The sequence below is a fragment of the Acanthochromis polyacanthus genome, chromosome 13 (assembly GCF_021347895.1).
Source record: "Acanthochromis polyacanthus isolate Apoly-LR-REF ecotype Palm Island chromosome 13, KAUST_Apoly_ChrSc, whole genome shotgun sequence".
Lineage (NCBI taxonomy): Eukaryota > Metazoa > Chordata > Actinopteri > Pomacentridae > Acanthochromis > Acanthochromis polyacanthus.
In genome coordinates, this window is record NC_067125.1 from 20,660,975 (window position 1) to 20,683,647 (window position 22,673).

Below are 22,673 nucleotides of genomic sequence, written 5' to 3' on the forward strand. Positions count from 1 at the left end.
CGTTAAAAACCGTTCTATATTAAGAAGTCCAATGGCCAATGGGACCCATGGGAGAGCTATGGGCCTCATTGTTCTCATTGTTTGTGACTCGGCCTCACAAACCTGAAGACCAATAAAAAGGAGTAACTCTTCGACAACCCTGGTTGTCCTCCAAAGTCTTTCAGTGCAGCCATTACTTCAATACAGAAAAGATGTGAGGAGGATATGGAAGATGATGATGCATTGAATATCTGCCTGCTTTTGAGGGCTAAACCTGCTGTTCCCCTGCACCACGGCAGTCATACGCGCAAGGCTGTCTCTCTCTCATTCAAGATCCCCAGTGTGGCTAAGCCTCAGGCCCTGCAAGAACCCGTGGGTTAAAAAGCAATCTTTTCAGGCCACACTTCAAGTGGCAACACCATTCCTATCTGCAACTGGAGTGAAAAGAAGTGCCCAGCCTGACAGCCTGTTCTCCGAGGGTGTCGGCATCTTGCCCTCTTCTCTGGCCACTCTGCCCCTTCTTACCTCCGTTTCAGAGAAAATTTGGCAGAATGTGTTTCCACAGAGTGCTCTCAGGTTGGCATTCATGTTACAGTGTCCACCGGGGGGAAGCAACGACAGTGTGTTCAGTGTTGTCACTGAAGCCCTTTTCCATGAACTCTGTAATCAAATAGTCCCAACACACGCAACTAGGCAGATTGTCAAGGGTGCTATCAAAGGCCACAAAAAAATATGAAAAAAAAGATATTTTGAAAAACATATTGATCCTGTCTGCTATAACACAGTCTGTTCCTACGACTGTGACAATGCAGACAAACTAAGTGCTTCCAGGTCGTGTGCCTGTGGAGAACGTGAAGGCATGTGTTGCGTACCCCCACCACAAAGGGGTGCTAAGACAACACTATTGGCAGAGTGGCAAGTCAACCCTCTCTTCCTGCTTGGGGAGATGAAGAGGAGAGCCATTCTGGATTTCCATGCCTAAATCTGTCATCCAAATATAAATGATTAGAAGTGAAACATGTAATCAGTGCATCATTTCTATTAAGCTCACTTTGGACTCTCTTCAAGGCAAGATGTTCTTGTCCCCAGAAAGACTGTACACTATGCAAAAAAACTGACCCGATTTTGCAGGTTTCCAAATGGTTTCTCTTAATCTTATGTCCTTCTTTGTAGTGGGGATTCCACTGGGATGCCTGCATATGAGCAGCAGTGGGTGGCATCCCTGGCTTTGGGCCCTCATGGCGACAGCCATCGCTAGGTGAAGGTTTCTGCAAATTGCTCAGGAGCACTTCACCAGTGGAAGACCTTTGCCCTTCCTGACTCAAAGTGTTGCTATAGAAACAGTCTCAGACAGGAAGGTGATCACCGCGGATGCCTCGCTGGTGAGCCGGGGTGCCACTCACGAAGGGAGAGCAGTGAATGGGAAATGGAGACCTCCAGGCAAAGAATGTGGAGGAATCCCTCTACATTCTTTGCCTGGAGTTGCTATCTGTGCATCTGGCTCTGAAACATTTCTCCCCTTGGCTGAGGGGCCATGGTGTTTTAGTGAGAGGGAGGCTGAGGTCCCCTCGGTTGCATACAGTGGCACACAGACTAATAGGTTGAAGCACTGTACTCTGCAGTCGTTGATAGTGGCTCATGTACTGGTGGATCTGTTATTCAGAGGTGACACACGGTATAGATTGAAGACTTCACTCTGATGTGCTGAAGCAAAATTCAGTTACACCACAGTCAGGTAATCATAGATATTTATGGGTTCATGAGGAATGCTCAATGCCCTCTATTCTTCATCTTGCATGATCACACAGGGTGGATGCAGTGACACTTGAGTGGCCCAGGACCCTCCTTTATGCTTTCCCTCCGATGGCTCTTGTCCTTCTAACTCTGAGAAAAGTGAGGGAGCAGGGCCTGTCTATGATCTTTTTTGCCCAGCGATGTCCAGAAAAGCACTGGCTGGTAAAAATGTTCCAACTGCTATACATTATAACTATTACAAGGACCTGCTGTCTTAAACATGGGAGGAAATATTCCACCCCTGCCCACAGAGGCTGACTCTAGGCCTGGCCCGTGAGTGGTTCAGTCTAAACATGGTGGGACTCCCTCACAGTCTGATTGACACTGTTTGGTGTGCCAGAGTTGCATCAACTAGGTCTTTACATGAACATAAGTGGCAGATGTTTGAGAGTTGGTGCTCACCTTTACGAGGTTTTATAGGTTGGATGTCTCAGCATCAATTCTGACACTTTCGGTCTTCAGTGCATGGTCTTCCCAAATTGGAACCCCTCAGGTCTAAAGTGCCACTGAGGGCAGTTGTCTTCTCTACAGGTACATCTGGCACTACAGAAGTCTGTATTTCTTCCATAATGAGACACAAAATGAATGCTATAAAATAACACTAAGTTTATAAGCATAACCACGTTTTTTTGATCAGGAGGAGTGAATGTCTCACCACACCACCCTCCTTGTTATAGAACTGAGGGAGGGATAAGCTTATTTTGAGCAGTGTCAGCTGATTGGATAGAATGACGGTCCCCAGCCCTTCTGACATATACATTTTCCAGCCAACAGGAGCTGGTGTAATGGTATTTCTGATGAGCTTCTGATGAGGTCACACATTCCTAGTGAAGCATTCACTTATGCTATTCAGAGAACCAGTGTTATGTTCACAATTTTATGGCTTACATCCACCATCTAGACACAAACACCACAGACAAATGCTGATCTCTCTAAGCATTTTTTTTTTCTCTGTATAGTCAACTTTTGGCCTTATCAAAAATGAGCTAATGCCCCTTCAAATTGAATAAGGCAGCAGGTGTTTTCAAATATAAAATAAAAAGGGGCTATTAAGGATTACTCATTTGATTGAGCTGCTGCTGACAGCACTGATGAATATAAAAATTTACTGAGCTCCTGTTGCACCAATGCTGGTGATTTCCTCGATGTAATCATTACAAGTGTGTTAGTCCACCATGTAAGTAGGCTTTAAAATTCAATTTAAACTGTACTTAATCTGCCTCTACTGTAGATTATATTATAATAAAGATGAACTATAATACATTGTAGTGTAAATTAATACTATACTAACAAATGCAAAATGATCACTTAAAATATATATTTTCTTGCATTTGATGGTACAGAAAGACATCTTTGACTACAACAACCAAGCATTCAGAATTAAGTTTTTGTGCCACTGTCTGATGCATGTTTAAGTTAGTTATGGCTGTGTTACCAGAGGAAATCAGAACATGAACAGAAGGCCAAGCAATATTCTACAGTCTAACTGATTCGATTGTCATTTGATTGATAATTACAGTGGTCCCTCATCTATTGCAGGGATTAGGTTCTAGAACCTCCGGCAATAGGAGAAAATCTGCAAAGTAGCAACCTTATATTTATTTTGTCATTTATATACATTCATTGATATATATTTTAAGACTTTATAAAGCCTCCCCACACTCTTATAAGCCTTTTCCACACTGGTAATAACCTTTCCAACACTCTTATAAACGCTTCCTGTGCTCTTGACCACTTCATACACTCTTAAACCTACGTAATTTTATTATGGTAAGCATCTCCCTCAGGTGCTTGGGTTCGGTGCCAGAAAGTGCAGAATGTTTGATCAACATCATAGGGCTTGGAGTCAATTAAATGTTTTTAAGAACATTTCATAAAAGCACAACACCATAGAGCGACACTATGCACAGCGATCAGATGTCAAAGGCCAGCTGCTGAACGCATGCTATACCCGGGAGATGAAGGAGACTGATGCTTCGGTCACTGAGCCAATCAGCTCCCAGTGCTGTACACTACATATTTTAGTTTGATTTTATATGTTTTAACTCTTATTTTTTATGTTTTTTATATTGTTTTCAATTTCTTAAGCTAGAAAATGCTTATTTCATCGCAAAAATAATTTAAATAATAAATATTTTTAAAAACCTATATGTCACAAAATCCTGTGATAAAGCAAAAAAATCTGCGGTACAAAATTAGATATATAAAATTTAAAAACCTGCAATACAGGAAGACCGCAAAAAGTGAACATGGAATATGAATATGGCGAGGGATGACTGTAACTGTCACTTAGGCTGAGCTACAATAGCTGAAAATGTCTGATAGCAGGGAAGTCATTCACTTTGTCTTTGATCTGCTTTGTTTTAATAGTTTTATTATATCATTGGGACAGTTTATGTACAGCTATAGAATTAGAGATACATGGAACTAGGTTTGAGTACAATGTGGCATGGAAAACAACAAGAACAATCAGTTAGTCGTTTGCCACAAACCAATTTCTTTTACATGCATGAAATCCTCTTTAGAAAAAAATTCAACATTTGAAGACTGAATTTAGCAAGTACATATTTACAGAAGTTTTACAAAATATTCATAACCAGAATTATTGCCATCTTGCAAGTTACATAAAAGACTAAGCAAATAAATGAAATATATGGAGATATTCTTCCCATAATTCGTATCCTAGAAATGGCACATACTAAAATCCACATTGAACAGAGCATGAACTCATAAACCCATCAAACCATAGCTCATTCTACGTACAACATTTCTGTTTTACACTTTGATCCCTTTCTAATATGGACTTCTTTACAAATTAAGCCTAAAGTATTTGGTGGAACCATACTATCAAAGCCTCGGCAGCACATGTCGTAATCATGGCAATTCTTTAAAAAAAACATGAACAAACTCCTGGATCTAGATTTACACCAAAGTTTCCTTCAGAGCCTATCTTCCTTCACCTGTGACCTAATTGTACATCCTACTCACTGTGTGCACAGAGAAACCACCTGTAATAGCTTCACTCTTACATATGTTTTTATTTCGTGCAATTTTGTCGTCTTGGAAAGCCTTAATGGACCATCAGACTCTGACAGTCAGCGGTTGCTTTTGCTGGGAGCTAAAAATGCAGAGTTCTGTTTTTTCATTGTGGCATTCACACTTCCACTGGCACACTATAAGACCAAATCTCTCTTGGAAGAAGGCAGTCTAGAATTTCATTTTTGAGACTTGATACTACTGGTATCACTCAAAAAGTAAAGCCTGAGTAAATTTGCCACAGCATTTTAAAAAGCCTTCCGAAATCTGGAATTTGTCATGGCTTGGGTGTTTATGATTGCCAATGGGACTGGGTCACAGCTTATTGATATGTGACTGCTGAAGTAGAAGGATGAATTCTGAAGTGTATGGAGCTATACTTTCTTTTGAGATTTCAACAAATGCTGCAAAACTCATAGGATGGCCGTTCACTGAACAGATAACCCAAAGTATGTTGCTAAAGCAACCCAAATGAAATGCTGTTTAATGGCCAAGCCAGTCAACTAATGTTTGGACAAAACTAAAGACAGGAAGACCCACAAACAAGCAGCCGCTGAAGGTGGTTGCAGTAATAATAATAATAATAAGAAGAAGAAGGTTACTTTGTCCATTCTTTTTTTTTTAGCTTGTGAACTAAGAGGAACTATGTTGAACAAAATTGTAATTCCTAAGCAGTTATAGCATTTTCAGGGTTGATGCACCAATATTTTTGTTAAACTCCTTGAATTAAGACTAAGAGTCTACACCTCAATCTTATCTTGATTGTTACCTTTAAGATCCGTTATTGGGATTTGCAGAATGGTCTTGACTGACGTTTGCAACATCTGAATTCTTATTTGTAGGTAGTGTCATTAGTTTGCGAAGACATCACTTGGAGTTTTCAATAGTCTCTGCAGTGTCTGCTGTGCTTTTCATCTGTGGAACTGCAGCAGACTCATTGCTTTGTTGTATATCCTTCCTATCCATCTCTTGACCAAATGTGCTCTCTTGGTGTTTACCTCCAAATGTAGTACCTGATGTCATGTCTTGTAATTCCTTGTCTGTTTCTGGAATCAAGGACAATCTTTTGGATAGTCTCTGAGGCAGAATGCTGGAAAGAGAAATTCGGGTAGATGACCTCAGTGTAACTTGATCATTGTCAGCTCCACCCTCTAGAAATGGTGATGGACCGGCCCAATCTGCAGTTGTTATTTGCTGCTTCTGAAGCTTCCGTTTTTTTATGTAGATGATTAGGAATCCTACCATCATAAGTGCCAGAGCTCCACCTATTAGTCCTGCCACTGCTCTACTGTGGTGTCCTCCACGTTTGGAATTTTCCTCTTTCCCTGAAGGATCTTGTCTTTTCTTTACCTTGGTGATGTTAATGACTGGGGTGGTCACTGACGTTTTGTATAAGTCTTTGGGTTGTGCTACATCACCATCTGTAACTGTGCTTGTACTTTCAGACTTTTCTTCTGGCTTGATAGATGTGGTTGCAGTGGAGACAGGGTTTGTAGACTGTGTTGATTGTTTAGATGGATGGGTAATTTTGTCTTTGACAAAATGAGAAGCTGATGTCCCCTCTGTGTCTTTAGTTTGGGTAAAATTGCTTACTATTGCAGATACCCTTGTAGGATTGGTTGAGGTGCTGGCTTGACTGGTTACAGTCGCTGTAGATTTCATGATTTTTGACTTTTCTTCTGTCGTTGACTTAATGCCGGTTGAGCTGTTTAACTGAGACACTCCTGAAGTGGTTGAAGTTGCTGCTGTTTGAATATTCACTAAGAATTTTTTAGAAGGTCTTGTTTGAGTTGTTTGCAGAGCTTTAATACTGTTTATTTCCTCTGTTGGGTTAACAGCAACAAAGACAGATGGTATGGCAGTATGATCTGAGACATCTGAGAGCGCATATGAGCAGCTCACTGTCTCAGACAGCAGCCATGTAAAAATGATGATCATGAAATTGATAGTCATTGTTTTCTTCAGTCTTCTTGCTGGTTACTGGGTCTTTGTAACTAGAACAGAGGAATTTATTTTATGAGAATTGCACAGCATACAGGTGGAAGCCCTGTCTCAGGAAATGTCAAAATAAATTTTAGCATAAAAGGAAGAGTGTTGTGAAATGTAACCCGCTGTTGCATCATTTCCTCAAAATGCCTCTTAAAGTAAGGAATATGTTTCAAAGATACACATTTGGTATTTTAAAGCACTGCAGTCAACAATTTCACATTGGTTAATTTCACAATATTAACACACTGGGGTCTCTGTAGTCATGAACAACTGGAAAATTACTCAGTTGCAGCCTTGGGCTAAAAGTTGGAAGAAACTGAGTATGTCTACATATTAATTGATTAAATTGTATATAACATTAGCACACATTATACACAAAAAGTCCAAGTTGTACTCTTTTAAAATCTTAGGCACAAATGAAATGAAAACCAAATACTCAAGACCTCAGAGGATTAGACAAACAAGCGAGTTTGGTGTAGTCTGTACATTAAAACTATGCTGACAATGACACATTTTTAAAACAGCTTTGCCATTGTCATTTCTCAATCAAAAATCCTAATGGATCTTTTAGCTGTGAGGGTCACCGTCTATTTTGAATATAGATTTGCTGTCATTGGTTCAGTTTATTTAAGCAGCAGTTCAAACCACTCAAAGTATTTGTTTTATACATCTATAAATCAGATGAATCAGTTCTACTTACCAATGACAGAAAACCTTTGTAACCTGTTAACTGTGTCGTTTCAAGATGTATATCAAGTTAAAGTTAAGAAGGAACTAGAGCATGGTCAACTCCTCTCTTCTGAAATGTTGAGACTGATTCTTGCCTCACTTACAGGAAGTGTGACAAGCATGTGCATTCTCATCTGCTGTGCTAAAAATAGTAGTTCATGTTTCACTCCAAAGACTATTCTCATTACCAATGTTTTTAAAAAACGCTAAATTGTGAACAAAAAACTAAATTGCCATCTGTAGAATTCTTGATTGTCAAGAAACTCGATTTTAGAGGTTTCCAAGACAAAAGAAATTGATCGTGTATTGTACCCACTGATCTGAAGACTTACACATGCTATTAAGGTCCATCTAATTCAGCTTGTACAGAGCTCTTTTCTGTGTTGAGTGTAATGTGGTAACTAGAGCAAAGACTATACATCTACATTCATGGCCATTGTAGCTGCAGTTTCAGTTAGATATGCAAACATAGACATGATTCACTTTTTTTTTAAAGTGCTCATTGACTGACTATGCACAAATCAAACACATGCCAAAAACTCTCAAACTCCTTTTTCATTTTAACAAAACCATCCACTACACAGTCTTCAATTCTGCAGGTGCAGTAATGGAGACAGAGGAACCAGTAAGGCTGCTGCACCGTGTGTTAACTAACAGACACCAGACCGCGAGCCTTAAACTGCAAAAACATTAGCATTTTTAAAAAATCTATTCATCAGTAATAATAGCAATAGTTTTAGTACTTCAGTACATCATCTACCAAATGATTCTTGCAATTGTGCTTCCATAATCTTTTACATTCCCCTAAAGAATCCAATATAGGGATTGCGACAATTAAAACACATAACACTGAAACAATGCAAAAGGGAATTTATTTAAAACCTGACAGTGTAACAGCCTTTTTCATGTAATTAGTTATAAAAGAGCAATAATATTTAAAAAGTCTGCTGTGGATGTAATATTATATACATTATATTGATTCAATCAAAATAAGCAAATTTCTAAAATTGAAAAGTTTTTTTTTAGTAGAACAGGTGCTGTTTGTTATCACCTTTCTGACCATCTTTTCAGCATTGCTTCAGTAGTACACAAGCTGACTTGTGTCAACCCTAGAAATGAATACTGAGCTCTCTTTAATACTGTAAATTTTTGTCGATCTTCTTGATGTTGGTCTACCTTTTTACCTTCTTTAATTATTGTGTTTACTCGGTCATGTTGTAAAACAAAAGATTTGATTCAAACCAAGCAAAGGTATAACATATATGTTGCATTAGGTTAGATGTTTGAAAGTTGTTGTGAATTATTTCTTATGATATATTTTCTTCAACATCTGCACTTCACTCAATTTAAATATTAGTTTCTTGTGTGCCAAAAGCAGTTCTTCGCTGCTTTACACTTGAAACAAATGTACAAAGCAACACTATTCTTTTCACAAAACTTAAATATTCGCTATATTGCTGAAAAACGTTTATCTAAATATTTTTATTTGCTTTATAGTAATTTTGAACAAATCCCACTAGTAACATCATACATCCAAATGTATATATTATGACGCATAGATATTGAATCCAATGCTTTGTTGTTTTTTTTTACGTAAAAGCAAAATATTGGTTGTACTCAATATCAAAACCTGTTGAATATCACAAAGTGTTTGAACCCTTCGAATCACATCATTTCGAAGTACGATTTTTGCCAGATTAGGGCTATATGCTGCTGGCTATATAATATAGTTTACTATAATCTAACTTTAGCTTCTTTCCTGAGTGAAACATGCTGAAAAATTTATTTTTTATTCAAGTAAGCTAATGTAAAACTACTTTTTTTATTATGTGCATCAAAACTTCTGGTCTATTGACACTAATATTCAAAAATTCATACAATGCACATACAGCCCCATATTTTACTGAGGTTTGAGTTAGAAATTGTGATGTGAACTAAACTTGAGAGACTATACATGCCAAGTTAACATATAACAGCTGAACTGACTGTGTCTGAGGCTGGAGTTGACAGGTGGAGTTACCTCCTCACACAACAAGCGGCATGTCCTCTAAATCTCTAGGAACCTCCAAACAGGAGTCCCTGGAGCTGGAGCTCCTTATCTGACTGGCTTTGTCTTCTGGATCAAAAGCCATCGCTGTCGCCCCTTCCTCAAGTCCTGCGTCCTCCATTGCCTCTTGTATTTCAGCCTGCCTCTCTTCCTCCATCTTGCTGTCTGCCCCTACCTCCTCAAGCATGACACTGATGTCACATGGACCCACCAGTCCTCCAACCTCTGGTCGGTCTGTACCCCAGTAGCCGGTACCACTCACCAAGTCCATGTTAGACCGCGAGGTACGAGGGACATAGACCCGTCGCTGAAGATGGCAGACCTGGCATGCCAGTACCATGGTGGCAAACAGCAAGCAGACAATCAGGCCCCCTGCTGAACCTATAGCAATCAGACCCATCTCAGTGTCCATCAAGCAGTCAGCACGAGTACCATTGATGCTGTTGGTGGAGTTTTTGTCATCACTGGTTGTGAATCCAGGCTCCATGAAGGGGGTTGTGCTGCTAACTTGGTCGTCTGCTTTAGATGAATACGTCTGGATAGTGAAAATGTTTTGGTCTGTGTCAGTACGACAGAATGGCAGCTGGTTGAACAGGATAAATAGCCAGAAGGTTCTGGTGCATTCCATCTTGCTCTGAAATTAAGAAACCATGTTACTGTGTAAATAAAACCTTAAAAACACTGATGAATCACTTACAGCCTGTAAGTTACCTCTGTTTTAGCTGCTCCAGAGGTAATTTCATAATGACACTGCAACAGCTTCTTGATTTTGCGGATTTTTGAAATTACATATAGAAGTCTTTATTTTTAATGTGTTTCAGAAACTGAGTAATATTGTATTTAATACTTACCTAAAGTAGTTTATGGAGGTCTCTGTTAAGGAATGGAACAAGACACCTGCTGCAAACGGGCTCTCAAGATGCTCTGAGTGCACTTCCTGTCCCGTTCTCTAGGTCTTTTTCTGGGCTGATTATTTTAGAACTTCTGGTTTAATACCACATAGGCTGAGGGTCTCTTACAAGAAAAGAAAGACAAAAAAGGCTTTTAGTTTCACAGAAAAAAACGCTCTGAAGCGGTCAATTCCACATTAGAATGCTATGAACAATTTGAGGTGGATATACAAAACCTACTCCAGACACTTCTCATTGCATCATTTACTTCGAAAGGCCTGAATTTGTATTTGATCTTAACTACTATTCTCCTTTCATTAGGTTCAAAACAGGCCAGATCAATGGCGACCTGCTCATCTACCATGTCCTCCTCACCCTCAAACCCTACTACGCTAAGCCCTACGAAATAGTAGTGGACTTGACACATGTTGGACCCAGCAATCGCTTCAAGACTGACTTCCTGTCTAAGTGGTTTGTGGTCTTTCCTGGCTTTGCCTATGAGAACGTGGCAGCTGTTTATGTCTACAACTGCAACACTTGGGTTAGGGAGTATACAAAGTACCATGAGCGACTACTAACGGGCTTGAAGGGCAGCAAAAGGCTGCAATTCATCGACTCTCCTGCTAAACTAGCCGAGCATGTTGAACCTGACCAACAGAAACTGCCTGCAGCTACGTTGACACTGGAGGAAGATCTGAAAGTGTTCCACAATGCCCTCAAGCTGGCCCACAAAGACACCAAAGTCTCAATCAAGGTGAGTTTGCACCCTGAGCAGTTACTCTTAAATGTGCCTAATGCTCTGACTGAAATAATTAGATGAGCAAAAATGCTATTGTAGTCATTAGAGAACTTTAAGCAAATCTTGGGTTTCCTAAAACAACATATGCTTTCTTGCTGAAAAGGTGGGATCAACGGCAGTTCAGGTGACCTCAGCTGAGCGAACCCGTGTCCTTGGCCAGCCTGTCTTCCTCAATGATGTCTACTATGCTTCAGAGATTGAAGAGATTTGTCTGGTGGATGAGAGTCAATTCACCCTCACCATGGCCAACCAGGGCACACCACTGACTTTTATGCACCAGGAGTGTGATGCCATCGTCCAGTCCATCATCCATATCCGCACACGCTGGGAGTTGTCACAGCCCGACTCCATCCCTCAGCACACCAAGATCAGACCAAAAGATGTCCCCGGCACTCTACTTAATATCGCCCTGCTCAACCTTGGCAGTTCTGACCCCAGCCTCAGGTCAGTCCTGCAGGCCATTATTTATTTTTTCATTTGGATAAGTTCTCGGACTCAGAAAAGCACAAAGGGCATTAACAGCTTTAATTTTAAAAAGTGGACCTCCAAAAGCAAAGAGGGTTTGATCTTGTCTGATGTTGTCTGTGTTACGTTTCACTGTATCCCGTAGTATCAAGATTTCTTTCAGTGGAACTACTGTAGGAAGCCGAAACCAGGAAAAAGAAATGACCCAGACAAAAGAATGTTTGAAGATGTTAGATTTAAAACAAAGGTTAAGGTTTTATATGGCTTGAACTTACTTAAAATACGATATTTTTCAGACATATATGCTTTCTCTAATCTTAAATTCAGCTTTATGTGATTAAATTAAAAAACTAGATTTACTTTATCATTCTAAAGAAACTCTTATTTCTCTCTAATTCATTGGAAAAAAAGACAACTCAGCAGTGACAACAGTTGAACACTCTGCTTTTACTTAACTCTTGCCAGGGCCTAACACCTCTTATTTGTTCTCCATCCCACATCCAGGTCTGCGGCTTACAATCTACTGTGTGCTTTGACCTGCACCTTCAACCTAAAGATAGAGGGCCAGCTGCTGGAGACATCAGGCCTCTGTATCCCAGCCAACAATACCCTCTTTATAGTCTCCATCAGCAAGACTCTGGCTCTCAACGAGCCACATCTGACGCTGGAATTTCTAGAGGAGTGCATTTCAGGCTTCAGCAAGTCCAGTAAGTCTGCTTAACACTGCTACTGGCAGCCGTACACATGCTCTTATATGTACATCTCTGACACAGCTGTGTCACTTATTTACCATAAAATATTTTACTTTTTCCAAAATGCCCATACCCCTTCTCGTTACTGAATAGCACAATGATATGTTTGTACAATATCTGCATGATTTATTTATTCTTTTTACATTTTATCTAAGATGTGTTTTTAGCCAAAAATTTACTTAATTGGTCATATTTCTATTAGGGCTGGCCCGAATAGTGGTTTCTGGCCTCCGAATATTCAGGCCCTATTAAAGACGAATATCCGAATATTCGTTCCACCCATATGTCAAGATTGTATGGAATAGTTTGATGCAATAACATTCAGTTTTGCACTTTGGTCTAAAGTTTTGGCCATCACTGTATATTTATTGTGATTTTAAATATTTCACGTAAAGCTGTTTTATAACACAGGCTTTTGTGTTCTTCAAGCCCAAGCTAAGATAACTCTGGTTGGGTCTGAGGACATCACACAGAATTACTTTCTTTTTATTTTTCTGTCACTGGCCAAGTGTGTGTATCTCATTTTGGGTGACCTGATCTTCATGCGTCACTTCCCCTTAAGTAAAAATTAAGCTAAGGTGGTGCTTTCTCCAGATTAAAAACAAAGTTCAGTGGCATGTAAATAAGATAATGCCTAGTTTAATGTCTATTGAACAATTGTGCATCTATGATAAAGTAGTAGGTCTAAGTGTTGTTGTTCTGTTGCAGGTATTGAGCTGAAACATCTGTGCTTGGAGTACATGACACCCTGGCTGCTCAACCTGGTTCGCTTCTGTAAGCACAATGATGATGCCAAGCGGCAGCGTGTCACTGCCATTTTGGACAAACTCATTACCATGACAATCAATGAAAAGCAGATGTATCCCTCTATCCAGGCCAAGATCTGGGGCAGCCTTGGCCAGGTGAGTCGACCACCCCAACAGCTGAAAAAGTGTGCATTTTGTTGATTTGACTTTGCAACATCTAATCTTTTCCTTGTGTTGTCAGATAACAGACCTCTTGGATGTGGTGTTGGACAGCTTTATTAAGACTAGTGCCACAGGAGGCCTGGGCTCCATTAAGGCAGAGGTCATGGCTGATACTGCAGTAGCTCTGGCTTCAGGGAATGTCAAACTGGTCTCTAACAAAGTGAGTCTTTACAGTGTGAACAAATGAATTCAGGTATAATAATGCACTGAGCACACACATCCATTGTGTTATCATGGACAGAGTTTGTATATTTAAGGTGTTAATTTCATGTTTGAAGTCAAAAGGTCATGTCAATGCATTAATCAACTAATGGTAGTATGGTTGATCTACTTTGTCTTTGATGTTGTTGTACTTAAAGAATGGAGTTTCTATGCCAGCCATTCATCAAATGTACAAGAGAGTAGTGGTTAAGAACAGAAAAGACAAAAACAGCAACCAACCACACACACACACACACACACACACACCTACAGACACACACACACCCACACCTACAGACACACCTACACCTACACCTACAGACACACACACCTACACCTATACACACACCTACACCTTCACCTATAGACACACACACACCTACATCTACTCCTACCGACACACACCTACTCCTACCGACACACACACACACACACACCTACACCTACCGACACACACCTACACCTACAGACACACACACCTACACTTACACCTACAGACACACACACACACACCTACATCTACTCCTACCGACACACACACACACCTACACCTACCGACACACACCTACACCTACAGACACACACACACACACCTTCACCTACAGACACACACCTACACCTACAGACACACACACACACACACCTACAGACACACACACACCCACACCTACAGACACACCTACACCTACACCTACACCTACAGACACACACACCTACACCTATACACACACCTACACCTTCACCTATAGACACACACACACCTACATCTACTCCTACCGACACACACCTACTCCTACCGACACACACACACACCTACACCTACCGACACACACCTACACCTACAGACACACACACCTACACTTACACCTACAGACACACACACACACACCTACATCTACTCCTACCGACACACACACACACCTACACCTACCGACACACACCTACACCTACAGACACACACACACACACCTTCACCTACAGACACACACCTACACCTACAGACACACACACACACACACCTACACACACACACACACACACACACACGTACACCTAGAGACACACACACCTACACCTACCGACACACACCTACACCTACTGACACACACACACACACCTACACCTATAGACACACACACACACCTACACCTACAGACACACACACACACACCTCTACCCCTCCCACTCTCCTGACACAAATTTAGTTGTACATACCCTGAACTTTCTGTTCCACTTAGGTGTGCTGGCTTTCCCACAAATACCACCATGCTCAGCTACCTAAGCTACTAACAATTTTCAAGACATTTCAGACTATCATTAACAGTTGCATATTTACCCCTCAAGTAAATACACTGATTAAGAATGGTTTGTATCAGACATACATTCTTGTTAGCTCAGTTTTTAGCATCTACAATCTCCTAAAGGAAATATCTGGCTAGTTAGCTGCTTAAAGTTCGACTATGTTCACTAGATAGTCTCACACAGCGTTTATCTGCTGTTTGCTGCTCAGCAGGTACTGTACTGTGAGTTTTCAGTAAAATAAAGGAGCTGCATATCAGTTAAACCTTTGTATTTTTTACTTATAACCCTTATCTTAAAGTTTAAATTTTGACTGACTTCATTGTGTATTTCATTTTTTTTTTAAAAAGAAATGCATCTAAGTGTTACTGACATTTAGACAAATCTGATTGATTTCAGCATTGGTTTTACTCTATTACTTTTATTCTAGTTGAGTTTGGCTGAATAAATGAACTTTTTTTAGAAGTTTTTACTCTATTACTTTTTATTCTAGTTGAGTTTGGCTGAATAAATGAACTTTTGTTAGTAGTTTAGTTTCTGTACCAATCTAATACTAATGTGAGAAATCAGCGTTTAATGTAATAATTACTTACATGATAATGGATGAAATGAATCCAAAGTTGTGAATCGCTCCAGACTTAGAGAAGGCAAACAAACAAACTCATCCACTCACTATCCATCATCTATGTCCTCTAGATCCAAATTCAGCTTGCTACTCAGATAAACAAACACAACATACACAGACAGACACAATAGAAAAGCCAGGCCCTGGCTCCTATTATGGTAGACACCAGCACACCACTGAATAGTGGTCATTGTGAAGACTGTCAACTAAAAAGCCAGCCAGTGTTTAAGTTGTACGGCTGTTCCCCTTGGTAGTTTCTGGTAACTTTACCAGAGTGTTGTACTGAAATTAAAATATCATATTGACACCTGTACATTGCCGTTGAACCATACATGCTTCATTATGCTGATGATATGCACAGTGTTTCTGTCTGATGTCATGACAAGACAGCCATGTGAGTACAATAGAGCATTGTCTGCTGCTCTTGAACTCTTTGTCACCCGACAGTTGAATAAATGCTGTTTTCTTAACCAGTCCAACCACAGGCGTATTGTCATATATATTAGCTCCATATCCAAACAGAGATGTATAGTGTTAACCATGGGTCTCCACTGCGCATGGGTTCATTTGTGACACAGTTGGCTGTAAATCTGTGCTGTCCTTTAATTTATTGTTTTCTAGGTTTCTACAACTATACTACATTGATCAAAACATACTTAAAGTTTTACTACAACTTGCATCATGACCCTACAAAAACATTATTATAGCTATACAATTATTAGACTTTGAGTCGTTATTTATAGCTTCAGTGAATCTACAGTAAGTCCCACCATTAAGCTAACTCTGACCTTGAGGTAGCTCAGTCTAAAAGCTTCCTTTTAGGGCTGAATTTGATGTCATGGAAGGGGTTTGGAGAGATAAAGCTGTTTCAACCATCATTTTTGATTCATCAGCAGACCAAACTATAATGTAGAAGGGTTGCTTGATCAAGCCACAGAAAATTGTCACTATTGTCACCTCAAATTTGTTGAGCATTTTGGCCCCTTAGCATGCTCTCACCAGCTGTGATTCCAACAATTGCAGCTTTATCTGTGCTTTATCTTACTGAAAAAGTCACGGTACAGTACCTGCTGAGCAGCAAACAGCAGATAAACAGTGTATGAGACTATCTAGTGAACATAGTCGAACTTTAAGCAGCTAACCAGCCAGATATTTCCTTTAGGAGATGGTAGATGCCGAAAACTGAGCTAACAAGAATGTATGTCTGATACAAACCATTCTTAATCAGTGTAGTCAGCTGTTAATGATAATCTGAAATGTCATGTGTGTTCACAGGTTGTTTCACTGCTCTCCACTGATATTCAAATGGAACATCACCATCTACAGTAATATTATGGAAGCAGTGTAGCAATGAGACAAAGCTGAAATATTGTTAGCTATGTGCTAAGTCTGGAGCAAACACCACCACACATGTTGACCAACTGTCCATTCTTTCTGTTTCTAAACCAGCATTTAATTGAAAGCAGGATGTTAACATACATTTCTTTAGTGAAATAGTAGTGACTCAGTTTTGCAAAAGTGGGGGCTTCTGGACAGTGCTGCTTGCTGAGAGCTGATCTATGTGAGGGTGATATGATCAGTTTGGTGAATCAGTATGACCACTTTTGTTACTACCTACAGTTTAAAAAAGAAATTACATATGCTTGCAAAGACCGTGTTCATCATGACAGTCTTGAGTTTCCAATAATTCCTACATCTCTTACATTTCTTTGATGGAATGATTGACACACATTGGTCGTTGTCTCAATAAACAATCATGCATTTTGGTTCTTTCAATTCAAATAAATTTTGGTTGACGAATGAATGGACGAATAGACATACACGTGAACTTACACAACAAAAATGTTTGTTTCATTTCTATTTATCTGAATTTTTCATCTGTCTGCTACATTCACAAATTACTGCAAACTCAAAATGCAATGCTTTCAAGCTAGCAGCTGCGACAGTCCTGGCATCGTCAAACGATGAAGCCATCCCATAATAGACCACTTTTCAAGACACTGAAAGTGCTTGAGTTTCAAAAAAGTCTTAAAATATTGAATATAATGACTATAGTTGAATTTTAAGAGCAGTACCACTTTTAAATTCATTTTTTACTTTTGTGCATAACAATGCAATTATTTGCGATTAATTTTTTTTACCGTGTCTCACCACTCGTTACTATAAGTCTTTGGAAATATGACCGAAGTTGCTGGGTAAAAAATATATAGCCAGCAATGCTAATATTTAGTTAATTGATCTTTGGCCGTTTTTACCTCAAGCGGTGCTTTTGGTAGCAGTCTACAAGCCTCTGGTTGTATCTTTGATGACTCCTCTTGACAGAATTGGTGCAGTTTAACAAAATTTGTTGGCTTTCTGACACAAAATTGTTTCTTCTGTACAATCCACAGATACTCAGTGGGGTTGAAGTCAGGGTTTTGGAGACTCCAGTCTAAAACCTTAATTGAAGCCTGATCTTGCCATGTCCTTAACACTTATGATGTGTGTTTGGGGACATTGTGTTGCTGGAACACCCAGAAACATCCAAGGCCCAACCTCAGGCTAAAGATTTAAGATTTCCTTGCAGAATATGGAAATAATCCTCCTTCATTATTATTCCATCCATTTTTTGTAGAGCAAACTTCCACTGGCAGCCAAAAGCCCCAGTGTCCCTCACACATCATCAAAACTGATGATTCAAGTATCAAGTTGCTGTAGATGTTTTTTTTTTTTTTATCCAACACATTTTGTCATATTTCAGGAAGATCTTGAATGATTTGGGCAGTGATATACAGGGTCTTTTCAAGTTTATGTAAACTTTTATTCACAACTGTAGATGCATTGCAGATATACTGTATGAGATTTGTCGTCATAGCTGACTACGTACAGTGGATTTCATTGATAGTGAGGAAAAAGGAACTATTGATCAAGTCTTGTTTCACCTTTCTATCAGGCATTGTAATTTTACTAAACCTTTTGTGAGACCGTTGACTCTTGTCTGTAGTTTTTAATTGTTAACATTCTCTTGTTTTTTGACAGGTTATTGGTCGGATGTGTAAGATCATTGACAAGACTTGCCTGTCACCAACGCCCACACTTGAGCAGCACCTGATGTGGGATGACATCGCAATCTTGGCCCGCTACATGCTGATGCTGTCCTTCAACAACTCCCTTGATGTCGCCGCCCACTTGCCATACTTGTTCCATGTGGTGACCCTGCTGGTCGCCACGGGGCCTCTGTCACTCAGGGCCTCCACCCATGGTTTGGTTATCAACATTATCCATTCCCTCTGCACCTGCTCACAGCTGAACTTCAGTGGTACGGACATATTTCAGCTGATTGTTTAGGATGCTTGATTGTTAGGGTTAGGTATTTAAAAGACTTTGTAGCAAAGTACTTTTACAGTTCGTGGAAATATAAGAGCAGCACTAAAGCTAAGAGTACTGAAGCAAAAGTTACTTAGTAGTGGGGAGCATGCAAGCACTGCTGTGAATACACGTGCAGGTCGAACATAACCACCTTGTGTATCTCTAAACTAAATGTTTGTTGATGTGTTGAATGATTTCAGAGGAGACAAAGCAGGTTCTGAGGCTGAGCCTGACGGAGTTCTCCCTTCCCAAGTTCTATCTGCTGTTTGGCATCAGCAAAGTCAAGTCAGCTGCCGTCATAGCCTTTCGCTCTAGCTACAGAGACCGTTCATTCTCACCGGGCTCATATGAGAGGGAGACCTTCGCCCTGTCCTCCTTGGAGACTGTCACTGAGGCCTTACTGGAAATCATGGAGGTAAGCAGAGAAAATCTTGTCTTATTCGAAAAAAAAAAATTTTCTCTCCTTGTTTTCTCTGCCAATGCTTGTTTTCCCCATATGGGAAACCCACGTCAGTGAGAGTTGTGAAATTGGCCAGAAAATGTTTCAATAATAAAACTGGCAGCATTCAATCACAGTGTGTTCACGTTGAGAAATGCTGATTGACATAGTGATTTGATTGCGAAACATAACAATGAAAGATGTAGAACCAGATGGTAATACAACAGGTTACTCTTGATCATCACATAAAACTATGAGCTGCAGCATACATATTGATTAGGAATGTTTCATTGTGTGGCGGGAAGGCCTGTTTAGATTTTGGGATCCCTTGTTTCCCACAGTTTATTTGTAGCAGGACTACCCAATCTATCCAAACTGAAAATACATAGCACAACTTGCATTGATGGTCACAGTATACACTTCAATATACTTCAATGTCTGCATTCTCAAACCTGTCAGTTTCTTTCAGTCTGTTTGGTTTGTGTTGTCTTTGCTTCAGGCGTGTATGAGGGACATCCCAACCAGCAAATGGTTAGACCAGTGGACGGAGCTTGCACAGAAGTATGAGCCTCCTCCTTCCTATTTTAATGTATTCGTGCTCACAACATGGACGTGAGAGTGGAACATATGTGTTTGTGTGTTTGGATTCCAGGTTTGCATTCCAGTACAACCCATCTCTCCAACCCAGAGCGCTGGTGGTGTTTGGCTGCATCAGCAAAAGAGTGAGCCATAGTCAGATCAAACAGATCATCCGAATCCTCAGTAAGGCCAGCCCTCTGCTCAGCATAGACCGGGTGAGAGCATTCTTTCACTTACTCTGCCCTGTTTGCCCTGTGCTCTGACCTATGAATATGACGGGTTTCAGTCTATTAAACATCGATAAATGGTGCCAAGTACGCTAGACACTTCCACCAAGCTTGTGATAATGTTAAGTTATGCTACTTCACTGATTCATTTCTTTCTCTCCTCAACACAGTAAGTGCCCTTCAGATTTTTATTGGGGAAAACTGAACTTTTAATATGTGAAAATATGCTGATCAGCATTACTGTAAAATGGTTAAAATATTGCACTGGGGTTGGCAATACACTTGAGTGTGTCAGAGGGTTGTTGCACAATTTTGATTTTTATTTTGATCAAAGATTTGCCTTAAATAACTATAATTCTGTTCCCAGCCAATCAGCCCTCTGAAGGTTGTTGAAACCTTTTTTTACTGCTCAGCATTACCTTTTGGAATGCTCTCATAAAGTTCCATAAAATTTGTTCCTGCCCTCCCATCCCTCCTCTCTGTCACTCCCTCCCTCTTGCTCTCATATTTCTTCTACCATCACAGGGTCTGGAGAGCTGCCTGAAGGGGCCGGACAATTATAACAGCCAAGTATTAATAGAGGCCACAGTCATTGCTCTCACCAAGCTGCAGCCGCTACTTAGCAAGGTATGTAACTACTGTCACCTGTATCTGTTTGTTGTATGGTGGATGGGTAGCGTATGCCTTCTTGATTAAAAATTTGCAGGTTTTTCAAAGGATTGAGCTAAGGTGTCAAGTTTTGTTGTTTGAAATACTTGCCTGTTGCATGAGTCTGAGTTAGAGTTACTATCTCTCTGTCTTAGATTGCTACAGAGTGTTCATAGTAGTCCAGTAGCGACTCTCTTCATTCCTCTGCCATGCTTACAGTTTAGTCTTTATGTTTTTTACAAGAACAGTACAACCCACTCTGTGTGTGTTTCAGGAGTCTCCCATGCACAAAGCTCTGTTCTGGGTGGCGGTAGCTGTGCTGCAGCTGGATGAAGTGAACTTATACTCTGCTGGAACCGCCCTACTGGAACAGAATCTCCACACACTGGATTCAATGCGTGTCTTCAATGACAAGGCAAAATACACTCAGTACATTCTAGAAAGCACAGATACCTTCCCCTCCACCACCCCCTTGCTTTGAAGTTACTTGAACCAAAGGCTGTTTTCCATACTGTCATGGCAGTCTTGAGTTTCTATTGACTCTTACAACTCATGTGTTGTCTGGAAATATGACTAAATCTACTGGGTCCAAAATGTAAATACAGAAATTCTAATATTTCGTTAAATGTCCTTTGGCCATTTTTACCTCAATTAGGTGCTTTCTGTGGTTGTCTGCGAGCTTCTGGCCAACTTCTGGTTGTGTTTTTGACCACTCTTCTTGCCAGAATTGAGGTAGTTAAGCTAAATTTATTGGCTTTCTGACACAGACTTGTTTGTTCAGCACAGTCCACAGATTCTTGATGGGGTTTAAGTCAGGACTTTAGAAGCGCTAGTCTCAAACCTCTATTCTTAATTCTTGTGAACTCCACTTGACTGAGGACACTTTTCTAGCAGCTTCTGAATCTTTGCTTTTTTGGTGCCTCTTGGTTGACTCTTCACCTCCCTGATCAGTTATGTTTTTGTACCGTGCACTTTGTTCGTAGAAACAATTGTTTGCACAGTTAATTTTGGGATCTGAAGAATCTTTGAAATGGTAATTTTCCTGAGTTCTTTAAGTCAATGATTTGCTTCAGATCTGTACTTAGCTCTTCAGACTTTCCCACTGTGGTGTTTGTGACTGAGTGACACTCAGATAAGTCTGGAGCTGTCAATTATAATCTCTCACAAGAAGGTAAGAGGTCATGCCACTAAGAAAATTTGATTAACACAGCTTTCTACATCACCAAAACTGATAATTCAAATTGCTTTATATATATTTTTGACCCTACAGGTTCTGTCATATTTCCAGAAGATCTATATTAAATCTATGAAAGAACCAAAATATATGTTTCAATCATTCCATCATAGAAAAGTTCAAGTTGTAGGAGTCATTGGAAACTCAAGACTGTGATGATATACTAGATCTTTTCAAGCATATATAAAATTTTGTTTACAACTGTGCATCCGTTCATTTACATTAGACAGCTAACCTAGACCACCCTGGGAAGTGTCCGAGGACTTTTATGTGCATTTACTTAGTAGGGAGTTTATGAAACATGATTTCCCCAGGTATATTTCCTGTGGACAATGCAGCTTTCTCTAAGACTTTTCTGAATAACCAGGTGTGTAATCAGCCATTTATTGGAGAGGCTAGTCATTATGAGAGACAAAATACAAGTCTGATCAGATTCCATCTTTACAAATGGCAAAGCGCAGATGCATGGAAATACTGTCAGGTATTCAGTTAAGAAATGAAATTTCCCTTTAGTTTGGGTTAGTGGGAGTGCAAAATATGATTCCAAACAAGCTTGTTTATCTTTATGGTCTTAGGTAACCAGGTTACAGCAGCATGTGTAAAACATTTAAACAATCTGGTTTTC

General features: G+C 40.0%; 2 protein-coding genes across 3 annotated transcripts in view; one reads left to right on the top strand and one right to left on the bottom strand.

Annotated features, from left to right (window-relative positions):
• nf1a (neurofibromin 1a) overlaps positions 1–22,673 on the top strand; it is a 161,692-nt gene that overhangs the window by 119,897 nt on the left and 19,122 nt on the right. The window contains 11 exon segments of the mRNA XM_051958253.1: positions 10,786–11,218; positions 11,367–11,707; positions 12,233–12,435; positions 13,189–13,382; positions 13,468–13,608; positions 18,592–18,871; positions 19,122–19,336; positions 19,860–19,921; positions 20,013–20,154; positions 20,692–20,793; positions 21,089–21,229. Of these exon segments, the coding sequence (XP_051814213.1) occupies positions 10,786–11,218; positions 11,367–11,707; positions 12,233–12,435; positions 13,189–13,382; positions 13,468–13,608; positions 18,592–18,871; positions 19,122–19,336; positions 19,860–19,921; positions 20,013–20,154; positions 20,692–20,793; positions 21,089–21,229 (2,254 nt within the window).
• LOC110962571 (uncharacterized) lies at positions 4,131–15,785 on the bottom strand. Of its 2 annotated transcripts, XM_022210574.2 has the most exons (4): positions 15,542–15,769; positions 10,426–10,588; positions 7,499–10,208; positions 4,131–6,803 (listed from the first exon to the last, which is right to left on the bottom strand). In XM_022210574.2, the coding sequence occupies exon 4, from the start codon at positions 6,760–6,762 to the stop codon at positions 5,677–5,679; it is 1,086 nt and encodes a 361-aa protein (XP_022066266.1). In that variant the 5' UTR covers positions 6,763–6,803; positions 7,499–10,208; positions 10,426–10,588; positions 15,542–15,769; the 3' UTR covers positions 4,131–5,676. The 2 variants fall into 2 exon arrangements, with proteins under 2 accessions (XP_022066266.1, XP_022066265.1); XM_022210573.2 differs by having other exon boundaries at positions 4,131–10,208; positions 15,542–15,785.

Coding starts and splice junctions, on each gene's coding strand:
- LOC110962571 (XM_022210573.2), bottom strand. CDS start 6,762: ATGACTATCAATTTCATGATCATCATTTTTACATGGCTGCTGTCTGAG.